Genomic DNA, 13,384 nt, shown 5'->3' with positions numbered 1-13,384 from the left:
GAGCACCGTGATTTCCCCGAAGCTTCTCGCCGAATCTCGTTCCTACAACCACAGAAACTCATTCCCAAGCCACAAGAAAGCTTCCTAACATCCTTAACTACGATCTAACACATCTAACAACACCAAACAAGCAAGTTAAAGGTTCCTCTAGCTTAGATCAGCCATGGTCATGCACTTACCTGTGCCAAGACGAATCTGAACAATAAACAAGCAAGAACAAGCCTCTAGGAAGCTCCTACAACGATCCCAGCTACAGATCTCTACAGGAACGCACCAAAACTCCAAGAAATCTCCAGAAACTCTCAAGAACTTTTCCTCTCTTTCGTTTTCTCTCTAAAACGGCCAAACAACACTAATGGAACAAAAAGTCGACTTAAGGGTTTTTCCCTAACCCAAAACGCAGCGTTTTACTTAAGTCAAAAACGCACAGGGACAACCTTGCATCGACTGATGCACAACTTGCATCGACCGATGCAGAATCTAAACCGGGATTTTGGTTCACGGATGTTACACCTTGAACCAGAAATGGTAGAGATTCTATTGTTGTTGTGGTTGATAGGTTTAGCAAGATGGCTCACTTCATTGCAAGTCACAAGACGGACGATGCTGTTATTGTAGCTAACTTGTTTTTCAGGGAAGTAGTACGCCTACATGGAATGCCTCAAGTAATTGTTTCAGACCGAGATACCAAGTTTCTAGGACACTTCTGGAGGACGTTATGGGCTAAACTAGGAACCAAGCTTTCATTCTCAACCACATTTCACCCGCAAACAGATGGACAAACCGAAGTGGTGAACAGGACGCTATCGACACTCCTCAGAACCTTAGTGAGAAGCAATCTCAAATCATGGGAAGAATGTCTACCACATGTGGAGTTTGCATACAATCACGCTAAGCATTCTGCTACCCTATTTTCTCCTTTTGAAATTGTTTATGGTTTAAATCCACAATCACCTCTAGACTTGATCCCTTTACCTTTAAGTGTGAAGTGTAGCTTTGATGGCAAAGAAAAGGCTGAACAGGTGAGGAGGATACATGCTAAAGCTAAGGAGAACATAGAGAAAAGGACCAAGCAATATGAGAAGCATGCGAACAAGGGGAGAAAGGAGCTCATTTTCGAAGAAGGAGACTTAGTGTGGATTCATTTACGCAAGGAAAGGTTCCCAGAAGAGAGGAAGAGCAAGCTTCTACCACGAGCTGACGGTCCATTTGAAGTCATCAGGAGGATCAATGACAATTCATATCAGATTGATCTTCAGGGTAAGTACACCATATCATCAACATTCAATGTTTCTGACTTGCTCCCTTATTATGCAGATTCCGATTTGAGGACAAATCCTTTTGAAGAGGGGGAGGATGATATGATCGTGGCAAGCAAGGAGCCAGAGGCTGCAGAGCAACCGGAAGTGGTGGGAAGGATCACTCGTTCAAGAGCTAAGGAGATGGCCAAGGAAGCTCATGCACTCATAGTTGACGGGTCATTCAACCTACCAAGGATCCAAGTCTTCAACATATCCAACCTGAAGACTTCACCCGGTAATGAGGACTAGGTAACTTAGGTGTGAAGTTTGTACTCTTTTTCCCATAGCTGAGTTTTGTCCCAATGGGTTTTTTCAGCATGGTTTTTAATGAGGCAAATGGATCACTACGTCAAGTTATCTAGAAATCATTACCAAAGGGGGAAAAATGTACTTCTGTACTAGTTCAGCTAGGCCTGGGCATAAAAACCGTACCCGAATACCCAACCCGGAACCCGACCCGAAAAACCGCGTTCGGGTTGGGTTCAGGTTTGCCTATAAAACCCTATTGGATTCTATTTTCTAATACCCGTGGGTTCGGGTTAGGGTCGGGTAATACCTAGTACCCGTTTGGGTACCCAATAAATTCGAACATATAAACATGTTTATAATATTTATCATTAATATAATGCAATTACCCTAAAGTTATGATTATAATTTTGAATATTTCATTTAGTTTTATACCTAAATATCAAAAATAATCAAAATATCTAAAATATATTGTCACATAAGTCAAACTTTAACTAAATTTATTTAAATTTAATTAATTTTAATTATATTTTTTCGGGTACCCGGTAGTTCGGGTACTAATTGGGTTCTGAAAATTGTAACCCAAACCGACCCGAACCCGGTACTACCCGAACCGAACCGAACCCAAACATAGTAAAATACCCGAATGGGTTCTATTTTCCATTACCCATTAACCCGAACCCGAACGGGTAATACCCGAACCCAAACGGGTAACCCGAATGCCCAGCCCTAAGTTCAGCCGACTTCTGTACTACTACAGGTCCCCTAGACGTTTTGCTGTTTTTTTTCTTATTTCCTTAAAACGTCTTGTTGTTTTGGTTTTGTACTTCTTGTTGTTTGGAGTGTCGAGCCCTAGGGTGTTTAAAACCCAAAGCTACGCCTCTTTTGTTCTTTAGCGAAGAAGTATGTTGTAAACACGTTTTGTGAACTTTCTTCTCTCAATTCGAATTCTCGAATGCGTTCTTGATTTCTGAGTTTCTATACACTGCGTGATTCAGAAACTCTTCACTTGTTACAATCCATATCACCACCTAAATAATCTATTTCCATCTAATCATTGTTCTATCATCCGATCATCACCATATCCATCTATCTTCACGATCTTGCATCATCATCTCCACCGTATTTGCCACTTCCACACCATCACCATCGAGTCTCATCATCATTCATCATTCTACAGCCTTCATCAGAGTTTCTATCCTAGGAAAATTCTATCAATTCTTCTTTGCTAACTTGGAGGCTCCTTATCCATGACTTTATCGAAAGCATTGATTTACTATTCCCTTCATCGACCAAACCATCGCATCTTTTTATTTATTTAGAAAATAGTGTCATTATTGCAGGCACATTCTGTCACACTAAACAATAGTATAAGCACCGTATTATTGCAATGTACTAATAAATTGAGACTAGTTCTTTCTGATTATTTATAAAAGATCAGAAGAGAACGAAATCGGACAAAATCACTTTTATTGTCTTCAATGATCATGCGCACATAATAGAAAATAAAGTTCGGGTGATACGTGGGTGATCCTAATCCTAGACAACATATATGAAAAATCATAACATACTATCTATTTAAATAGTTACATAAACTTTAGTTCAACTAAAATAGATTTCTTTTTGGGGAAAATGTATAAAGTGGTAAGGAATAATAGAGGTTCGTAACTTCATATAATTGAAGCTTACGATTTAATTTATTGTGTTTGGTTACACAAAGGATCCGACTTTATAGATATTACAAAAACAGTTATCTTTTAAAAAAAGCTCAACAGAAAGCGATATTCTTCAACAAATCGATCTTACTTAAAATATTTAATACGTAACAAAAAAATTCGATACAGCGTTCTGGACCATATAGACAACACAATAATTCCGAGTTGAATTCACATTATTGATGCACGTTCATATATTATCGAAAAATTAAATTATACTAATAAAAATGGATGCACGTACATTAGAGTTAATATGAAGACCCGAATCTCTAGTTAGGTGACCCACGCAACCGAATGTATCTAAATGGGACCTGAACCGACCGACCCGTTTGGTCCCTACCCATGCTTCATCCTTATTGCCTTCACGTGATGCTCCATAACCCGAGCTTCATGCACCCCATCCGCCGGAGATCAAACCTCCGGCCACCTAAGCTTGTCTCCTTTCTGATTCTGTCTCAACTCTCTTATGTTTGCCACGTGGACACTTTGCTCCTTTCTTCTCTCCTTCTTCGCCACGACTTCATCTAAGTTATCCCCAATATACCCTTTACATTTCCTCTATATTAAGCCTAGCGATATGGGTAGTTTTGTAGTTTAATGCTAGACAATACTAATATTACGTGAGCTGTGCTGTCTGACTGTGAACACTACACGACAAAAATCTACATTACTTGAAGTTTCCGAGTCACGAGGCTCACTTGTTCTTATTCTTCTTCTTGTATATATATAAAGCCCCACGAGTAGTTTGTATCTCTTTCAAAACACAAACAAGATCTTCTCTTTCTGATCCTTCTATCTATCTATCTATCTATCTATCTATCTATCTATCTACAAAACTTTCTAAAGTCACGAGTCAATTCAGCAAGGTTATTACGTTTCGAGGCAAACACAAAGGTTACGTACAAGGAAATTATACTAAAGACATGGGAGCTTGCGGTTCACGTGAATCTGGGAGAACGGAGACGGCGAAGCTGATATTACCAGACGGAACGTTACAAGAGTTCTCAACGCCGGTGAAAGTATGGCAGATTCTTCAAAAGAATCCTACGAGCTTCGTTTGTAACTCAGACGATATGGACTTCGACGACGCCGTTTTAGCGGTTGCTGGTAGCGAGGATCTTCGACCAGGAGAGTTATACTTTGTCTTACCCTTGACATGGCTTAATCATCCGTTAAGAGCTGAAGAAATGGCAGCTTTAGCGGTTAAAGCTAGCTCCGCGCTTGCTAAAAACGGTGGAGGCGGTTTGAGTTATAACGGTGAAGATGTTGTTGGTGAGTGTAGAGTAAAGAGAGTAAAGAGAAATAGCTGCGGCGGAAGAGGATGTGGTGGTGGTGGTAAAGGGAGGAGGAAGTTTACGGTTGAGTTGAGTTCCATAGCTGAGTAGCTAGGGAGGGGGTAAATTTGGTTAGTTAAATGTGTAAAAATTTGTAATTATAAACTTTGACCTTTTCTTCTTTTTACCTTAAAGAGATATAAAGTTGATTTCGCTATTTAATCCACAACTACATAGAAATAGCCAAATTTGAGATACTGACTTCACGTGGATGAAGTGTTCAAAAGCTACTAACTAAATTACACAGTTGCATAGTCAAATACTCAAATTGCATTCTCTATGGCTTATCTTGGTCAACACCGCGTTATGAACTGTTTTGCATTGTTTACGTTTTAGCCCTCAATTCTCAAATCGTTTTAATCACACTTTAGATGAAAACGTTGCCGTTCTTAAAAACCAAAATCAGATATACCATTAAAACCATTATTCCTGTTGGTGCGGACAAAAAATATAAATACAAGATTTAATGTCATTGTTTCATCATTCAGCATACTCGATACAAAATTATTTATTTATAAATATATTCGATTTTTTGTAGTTCTTAATGTAATAGGTACATCCAAACTTTAAATTTAAACTGCATCCAAAACATTTTGAATGCAACTCATTTCTTATCTAATTGCTACATCTGAATCGATCTCTTTAATATACATGAACAAACATTATATGGAGGAGAAAAAAACACCCATCAACTTCTAACTGTAGTCTTAATGGGCTGGCCTAGCCACTGAACTATTAAAAATGTAAAATTGTATATACAAAGAGTCTAATGTTTGTTAAACAAATTAGTTAAAGATTTCCCGACCACAAATATATCTTTTTTTTTTTTTTTTCAGTTTAGCATAACATATCCATTAGGATCCGTGCTAGAATACGGGTTGAAATTCATATGATTGTTTTTAATATAATTTATATGATTGTTTTTTAAAATCTTTTTAGATAAAATATTATACGACCCATGCTAGAGCACGGATTGAAATTCCTTCCATTGTCATTTTTATTTTTTTTGTGTGTTTCGGTATGAATGTGAGCAATGAATTATGGTGAAAGAAGATTTGCATGATTTATATTGAAAGTTTGGAAGATTCTCATTAAGATTTTATTTTCAATTGCAGAATAAGATCTCAGAAATCACGGAAGTATGATAAATTGCCAAAATTTTATTCATTTTTTATGATTCACAGTATATTTTTATTCTCTTTAATAAGTTGGTTAACAATGAGGTCTAGCAATAAAATCTAGTGCTCTAGCAATAAAAATCTTCTGAAAATAAATTTCGGTTGCATCCACTATTTATCTTGTAACCAATTATTCTATAAATTTGGAATATTCTCTTTAAGATTTTCGGAAATAATTAAGGTTATACCCACTATTTAACTTGTAATCAATATCTATTTATTAATTTGTAACCTATTTGTAACCAACTTATTAAAATTATATAGTCTACAAATCAATGTTGTTTACTTCCGTTTTATTATAAAGAGGATTTATGAACCCAAAACGACGTCGTGGTTATGGCCTTTTATTTAGTTGATTTTTTAAAATTAGCACTAAGATTAAGAAAAATAATAAATGTTGTATTATTATTAATTACTTTTGTTTTATATTCCTTTTAATATGCATTTACTTATATTTTTCTTTCACTTGTCATTCAAATGCATGCATATATTTAATTATTTATTATAAAAGTAAAAACATTAATTAGTTGTTTAGTTTTAAGAAAAAAATGCATTAAATGCATTAAATACAATAAATCTTTTGTTATACAAGAAAAAATCCTACAACATCATCCTTTTTTTTTGGGCTAAACAACATCATCCTTTATGATACAATCAAAAGTATAAAGAGATGAGAGTTAGAAATAATCTTCAACACTTAAAAGACACTTAAACACTTCTGTGACATATGGACAGCAGCGTATTTGTCATTGGATGCTATATGGTCATAACTTTTATATAGATTTTTTAACTATCTAGCTAAATTAAATTATAAATATAATAAATTTATGAAGTCTAAATTATGATTATGAATATTAATATGATAAAGTTATCTAACTAAATTAAAAATAGGGGTAAAACCTAGATGGTCTAATTAAGTCTCTCTCATCTGCAGCATCACATCATCAACAGTCTCTAAAAAAAAGGTTTGATCACGATCAGTCCGTCAAAAACATGAATTCCTATGACGATTACACCGGTATGATCACTATCTATCTCTTCCACAAAATATTGTGTCGAGGTTGTGTGTTTCTTGGTAAACTGTATAGATCTAGATATTTTTGCTGGGATTTGAATTGAATTTGTGATTAGTCTGATTTAGTCGGTTTTGAGTTTCATCATATCGATTTTGTAATAAGTAAACAAGCGGATATAATCAATGTCATACAAAATTAATGGATATACCAAGTTCATCTGATCGATTTTAATAGTAACATGATCATACGATCTGATGTTTGTTTTGTTTTGGCAAAAAATTGGCAGGGGCTAAGACATGCGTCTTCTGGGACATTGAGGATTGTCCGCTCCCTGATGGTCTCAATGCTGTTGATGCTACGAACAACATTCGAAACGCCCTCAAGTCTGCGTGTTTTAAGGGTGAGGTGTCAATCATTGCTTTTGGTGATATAAAGAAGTACCTTGTTGGTCTAAAATCAAACAAAGAAATCAAGTTCAATCAGATCCCTCAAGGAGATTTACGTGCGAGACGTGGAGCTATTTGTGATAGCTTACTTTCCTGGGTTATGAATAATGATCGGACAAATTTGATGATAATCATTGGAGATATTACAGAGAACATTTCATTGCGCATGTTTCTTCATGGTCTGGTTGAGAAGGGTTTCAATCTTCTCATCTCACAGTCTCCTTCAAACAGGTCAATACCCATGCACCATTCTGTGTTTACCGAGTGGCTTTGGCCTGACCTAGGTCTTGGAAAAGATCATATCTACAAAAGGGGAGACCCAGTACAACGAATGTCACCGAAGATTATCGACTATGCATCTTTCGTATGTTAATATTTTATATCATCTCTTCCATATATATATATATATATATATTGGTTTAGTAAATGTGTAAAAGTTTATAATGAGAAACTTTGACTTTTTTTATTTACACATACTGTATAAAGTTGATTTGTCTATTTAACAAGTAACAACTACATAAAAATGGCCAAATTTGAGAGTCTGACTTCACGTGGATGAAGTGTTTAAAAGCTACAAAACTTAAAAAATACGCAAATTGCATTTTCTATGGCTTTTCTTTTGTCAACACTGCATAATGAATTGTTTTGCTATGTTTATGTTTTGCCTTCAAATAGTTAAATATCAGTTGTTCAAATGACACCATTTTACGGTTTTTGCCAAAAAAAAAGCAGATACTAATAAAACGAATATTTCGATTACAAAAAAAAAAATTAAATGTAGTTGGTACATCCAAAGTCCAAGCTTTAACTTTTCAACTGCATGACAGACATTTTGAATTCAACTTTTTTTCTTATCTGAACCGACCTCTTTAATAGGAAAAATGTCAATTAAATCATGAACTTACACAAAAACGCCAATTAAACTCTGAACTTTTCTTAAGGCCATTTAAATCATCTAATTGCGTTGCCAAATCTAATTAAACATCACATTTTATTTTAAACACCGAAATCGCGTAAAATTGGGTAACAGAGCAATTAACCTCCGTTTAACACCCGTTAACGTCTGTTAGAGCAACCCGTTATAATAAAAAAAAGAACTCGAAATCCCCAAATTATTTCGATCTCTAACACTAATTTCACAAACCCAAATCATTTCACAAAACCCTGTTTTCGATTCGATGCCGAAAGTAAAAAACAAGGGTGTGATTTCGTTTGTTGGAGAAAGAGTTAAAGATCCACCGCGAGACAAATCAAATAGTCTAATTATGTATGAAGCTCCAGAGGTTGAGGTAATCAGAGGAGTTGGAGCTGTAGAGGTTGTGGTTAGAGAAGGATTTGGTGCTTCGGACGCTGAGGTCGAAGGAGTCGGAGCTATAGAGGTTGAGGTCAGAGAAGGATTTGGTGCTTCGGAGGCTGAGGTCGAAGGAGTCGGAGCTGTAGAGGTTGAGGTAATCGAAGGAGTTGGAGCTTCGGAGGCTGAGGTCGAAAGAGTTGGAGCTGTAGAGGTTGAGGTCAGAGAAGGATTTGGTGCTCAAGAAGTTGTATCAGAGGCTGTTGTTGCCGGAGATAATGGTCAAGCTAAAAAACGGCATCGCAAACGGAAAAAAGAAGCGGTGAAGAGGAGGCTATTGAGCCTGAAGTGGAGCATGAAGTGGAGCACGACAGTGAAGATGACTGTGTGGTGTATGATGATGACGACTTCGATGATGTTGATGATGGAGCTGGTGGTGAAGATAATGAAATGCAAGGTGGTGAAGATAACGAAATGCAGGGTATGGAAGAAGATGTTAACGCAAATATTGCAGACAACTTCTCAGAGGCTGTTAGAGGAATAGAAGATGGTTCTGATTCTGACAGCGGTGATGATATATGGGATGATGACAAAATTCCAGATCCTTTGTCATCTCATGACGAAGAAGAGGTCCAAGACAAAGAAGATGGAGGTCTTAGAGATGTTGACGATCCAGAGGGTTTGTTAGCAATGGAGAAAACGTACAACTCTCCTGAAGAATTCAAGCTTGCATTGTTGATGTATTCATTGAAGAAAAGGTACGATATTAAACTCTATAGGTCTCAAGCTTTGATAGTTGGTGCGAAGTGTTGTTATGTGGATGATGATGGTTTGAGATGTCCTTGGAGAGTTTATTGTTCATATGAGAAGAGGAAGCATAAGATGTAGATAAAAGTATATGTCAGTGAGCATATATGTGTGAGGTCAGGCTATTCGAAGATGTTGAATCGGTCTACAATTGCTTTTTTGTTTGAGGAAAGGCTGAGATTGAATCCAAAGATTACTAAATACGAGATGGCTGCTGAGATACAAAGAGAGTATAAGTTGGAGGTGACTCTAGACCAATGTGCAAAGGCAAAGACTAAAGTTATGAAAGCAAAAAGAGCTAGTCATGAATCCCAGTTTGCGCTTATATGGGATTATCAAGCAGAGGTTTTGCAGCAAAACAAAGAGTCCGAATTTGAGATTGAGACAATCCCAGGGCCAGTAGTTGGAAGCAAGCAGAGGTTCTTTAGGTTATATATTTGTTTTAAATCACAGAAAGAATCTTGGAAAGAAACATGTAGACCTATCATAGGATTGGATGGAGTATTCCTAAAGTGGGATATAAAAGGTCATGTTCTAGCTGCTGTTGTTAGAGATGGAGATAATAGGATTCTTCCTCTTGCTTGGGCAGTTGTAGAAATAGAAAATGATGATAATTGGGATTGGTTTGTGAGACATCTTGCTGTAAGTTTGGGTCTTCATACAATGAGGAATATCGCCCTCATTTCAGATAAACAATCGGTGAGTCTACTAAGAGTATATTTAAAGTGTTATGTATACTATACAATCTGTGATAGGTCTAAAAAATGTTACTTTTTCAGGGCTTGGTCAAAGCTATCCATAGCATTCTGCCACATGCTGAGCATCAACAGTGTGCTAAACACATAATGGAGAATTGGAAAAAGACAGTCACGATCAACAACTACAACGGCTTTTTTTGGAAAATAGCACGCAGCTACACCACATGAGAGTTTAATGATCGTATGGCAGAACTAAAGGCTTACAATCCTCAAGCTTACGCATCCCTGCAGCTTACTAATCCAATTACCTGGAGCAGAGCTTTCTTTAGGATTGATACTCTATGCAATGACAACCTCAACAATCTGAGTGAGTCTTTTAATATAACTATAAGATAGGAAAGGAAAAAGCCTTTATTGGATATGCTAGAGGACATAAAGAGGCAATGCATGGTCAGAAATGCAAAGCGCTTTGTCATAGCTGACCGGATGAAGACACGGTTCACAAAGAGAGCTAATGCGGAGATTGAAAAAATGATAGCTGGGGCAGCAGCTTGCAGAGATATATGGCCAGACACAACATTCATGAGGTATATCAGAATGGTGTTGGCTATAGTGTTGATATGAATGAGAGAACTTGTGGTTGCAGGAAGTGGCAAATGGTTGGAATCCCTTGTGTTCATGCTGCATGTGTGATAATAGGAAAGAGAGAAAAGGTGGAGGATTATGTTAATGCTTGTTACACAAGGATAAGGTGGAGAGAGACATACATGTCCAAGGGATGCAATTGTGGCCTAGATTGAATAGGCTGGCTGTATTTCCACCACCATGGAGAAGAGAGAACCCAGGAAGGCCGTCTAACTATGCTAGGAGGAAAAGAAGAAATGAATCTTCATCTTCGTCAAATAAGATGTCACTGGAAAAGAGAGTCATGACATGCTCTAACTGCTTCCAACAAGGGCACAACAAGCATGACTGCAAAAATCCTACTGTTGTTGCTAGTGTACCAAAGAGACCAAGAGGTCGATCAAGGAAAAACCAAGAACCACAAGCTCACCAAGGATCCCAAGGACCAGCTGTTGGGTCACAAGCTCAGCAAGGATCCCAAGGACCAGCGGTTGGGTCACAAGCTCAGCAAGGATCCCAAGGACCAGCGATTGGGTCACAAGCTCAACAAGGATCCCAAGGACCAGCAGTTGGGTCACAAGCTCAACAAGGATCCCAAGGATCAGCTGTTGGGTCACAAGGACAAGATGAGCAAGGACTTGGTCGATTTTCATCATGGTTTGAGTGTTCCTCCTAGAATACCTTTATGAATGAATCGTTACTTTGTTTGGTTTGAGTGTTCATGAATGCTTTGTTGTTGTGTGGACCAAATGTTTTTCATTAGGTTTGTTTGTTTTTTGTCTTCTTTGGTTCAGTGTGTTGAACGTGGATCAATATTATGGTTCAGCTAGTTGTGTGGACCAAATGTTTTTCATTATGAATGATTTTTGTTTTCTACCTCTCTTTTGTTTTGCGTTTAACTCATAACCAAACCAAATTTTTTCATTACCAAAGACACAACAAAGACACAACAAAGATACAACCGATGATCCAACACCAAAGACAGAACACAAAGACACTAGTAATCAAGAACAAATGTTCCTTTTGAGGTTTTACACATTAGAATTACAATTACAATGACAATTATAGTAACACAAAGGCATACCAAGCACAATATCATCAATTTCCATTTCTTAAGTTCTCTTTTGCTCCACATTGCATCTTCCTTCAATTCTTCAATCCGAGTCTTTAACCCATCAATTTCTACAGCAACCTCAGATCTTGCATTGCTTATCTCATTGTTAATTATGGAGATTTTTGGTAATGCTTCTACAACCTCTTCGTACACACCTTCTTCCACCCACTTAAACAAATGCTCCTACAATCGTAAATTGATAAACTATTATCAACAAATCTAGAAAACACATATTCATAACAAAATTAGTTACTTACATCTCCTCTGGTTGGACATTGAAAGTAAGGTCTTCCTGGGTTTTGCTTCGTACATGATGTGTAGATGGCAGCATCTAAGCCGCAATGACACTTTGACGGAAAACCATGGCAACCCCGTCCTCTGTTCTCACAACTTGATAGTCCAAAATTGCAACTCATATCTGAAAATAGTGAAGAAGAGAAGGTGAAGAGAAGGTGAAGAGAAGATGATGCAAAATCGATTTAGGGATTGTCCAATTTGAATTTGGGGATTGGGTTTTGCGTTTGAATAAGATGAACAAAACGACGTCGTTTTATCCTTACGGGTTGCTCTAACAGACGTGAACGAACGTTAAACGAAATTTAATTGCTCTGTTACCCAATTTTACGCGATGTGTATTTTGGCGTTTAAAATAAAATGTGATGTTTAATTAGATTTGGCAACGCAATTAGATGATTTAAATGGCCTTAGGGAAAGTTCAGGGTTTAATTGGCGTTTTTGTGTAAGTTCATGATATAATTGACATTTTCCCCCCTCTTTAATAGACATTTTGAATTCAACTGCATAAAAGACATTTTGAATTCAATAGAATCCTCAATCCTATTAGTTTTGTTTTGGCAAAAAATATGGCAGTGGCTAAGACATGCGTCTTATGGGATATTGAGGATTGTCCGCTCCCTGATGGTCTCAATGCTGTTGATGCTACGAACAACATTCGAAACGCCCTCAAGTCTACGTGTTTTAAGGGTGAAGTGTCAATCATTGCTTTTGGGGATATAAAGAAGTACCTTGTTGGTCTAAAATCAAATAAAGAAATCAAGTTCAATCAGATCTCTCAAGGAGATTTACGTGCGAAACGTGGAGCTATTTGTGATAGCTTAAATATTGTAAATTAGTTTAATTTTTTTTTATTAAGTAAACTAGGATGTTGGGCCGTGCGTTACCGCACGGGAAAGTGAAAACTTGAAATGACTAACATTGTTAATTTCACATTTCGAGTGAAAATTTTATGATAATTTTTTAACTATAATATAAAGTCATAAATAATGACTAAGATGAATTAACCAAATTAGTTAAATAAAATATTTGTTGTATATATAAAAATAAAAAATCGATTCAGTGACAATAAGAGAATAATGTTAATGATATAAAAATCTAGGCTTATTGAATCATACTCTAATAATCAATTTTGAAAGATATTCACATAAAAATAAAATTTAACTCATTGTTCTATTGAAATTTATAAAAAAATAATAAGAGAATCAATGAGAAAGAGCTCATAGCTGCAACTGCAACCGCAACCAACCAAATTGATTAAAAAGATAAAGGGTGAATTACTAAAATGTTACTCATTTTAGGTAATATTACCAGAATCTA

General features: G+C 36.6%; 3 protein-coding genes and 1 pseudogene across 3 annotated transcripts; 3 read left to right on the top strand and 1 right to left on the bottom strand.

Moving 5' to 3' along the window:
• The first annotated feature begins 3,884 nt into the window (after positions 1–3,884).
• On the top strand, positions 3,885–4,758 carry LOC104710067 (uncharacterized). Its single transcript, XM_010426601.3, has one exon. The coding sequence runs from the start codon at positions 4,186–4,188 to the stop codon at positions 4,645–4,647; it is 462 nt and encodes a 153-aa protein (XP_010424903.2). The 5' UTR covers positions 3,885–4,185; the 3' UTR covers positions 4,648–4,758.
• A 1,684-nt stretch (positions 4,759–6,442) lies between these two features.
• On the top strand, positions 6,443–7,706 carry LOC104710068 (uncharacterized). Its single transcript, XM_010426603.3, has 3 exons — positions 6,443–6,537; positions 6,709–6,792; positions 7,077–7,706. Exons 1-3 carry the CDS (start codon positions 6,528–6,530, stop codon positions 7,607–7,609), a joined length of 627 nt encoding a protein of 208 aa, XP_010424905.2. The 5' UTR covers positions 6,443–6,527; the 3' UTR covers positions 7,610–7,706.
• A 708-nt stretch (positions 7,707–8,414) lies between these two features.
• LOC147938903 (uncharacterized) lies at positions 8,415–11,332 on the top strand (annotated as a pseudogene).
• A 321-nt stretch (positions 11,333–11,653) lies between these two features.
• LOC109126325 (uncharacterized protein At1g43920, Chloroplastic-like) lies at positions 11,654–12,186 on the bottom strand. Its single transcript, XM_019229823.1, has 2 exons — positions 12,028–12,186; positions 11,654–11,953 (listed from the first exon to the last, which is right to left on the bottom strand). The coding sequence occupies exons 1-2, from the start codon at positions 12,184–12,186 to the stop codon at positions 11,654–11,656; spliced, it is 459 nt and encodes a 152-aa protein (XP_019085368.1).
• Between the last annotated feature and the right edge of the window lie 1,198 nt (positions 12,187–13,384).

This window comes from Camelina sativa, chromosome 9 (genome assembly GCF_030686135.1).
Source record: "Camelina sativa cultivar CO46 ecotype springtype chromosome 9, ASM3068613v1".
NCBI classification, from domain to species: domain Eukaryota; kingdom Viridiplantae; phylum Streptophyta; class Magnoliopsida; order Brassicales; family Brassicaceae; genus Camelina; species Camelina sativa.
The sequence above is the reverse complement of the archived record's forward strand: the minus strand, read 5'-3'. Positions and strand labels throughout refer to the sequence as shown.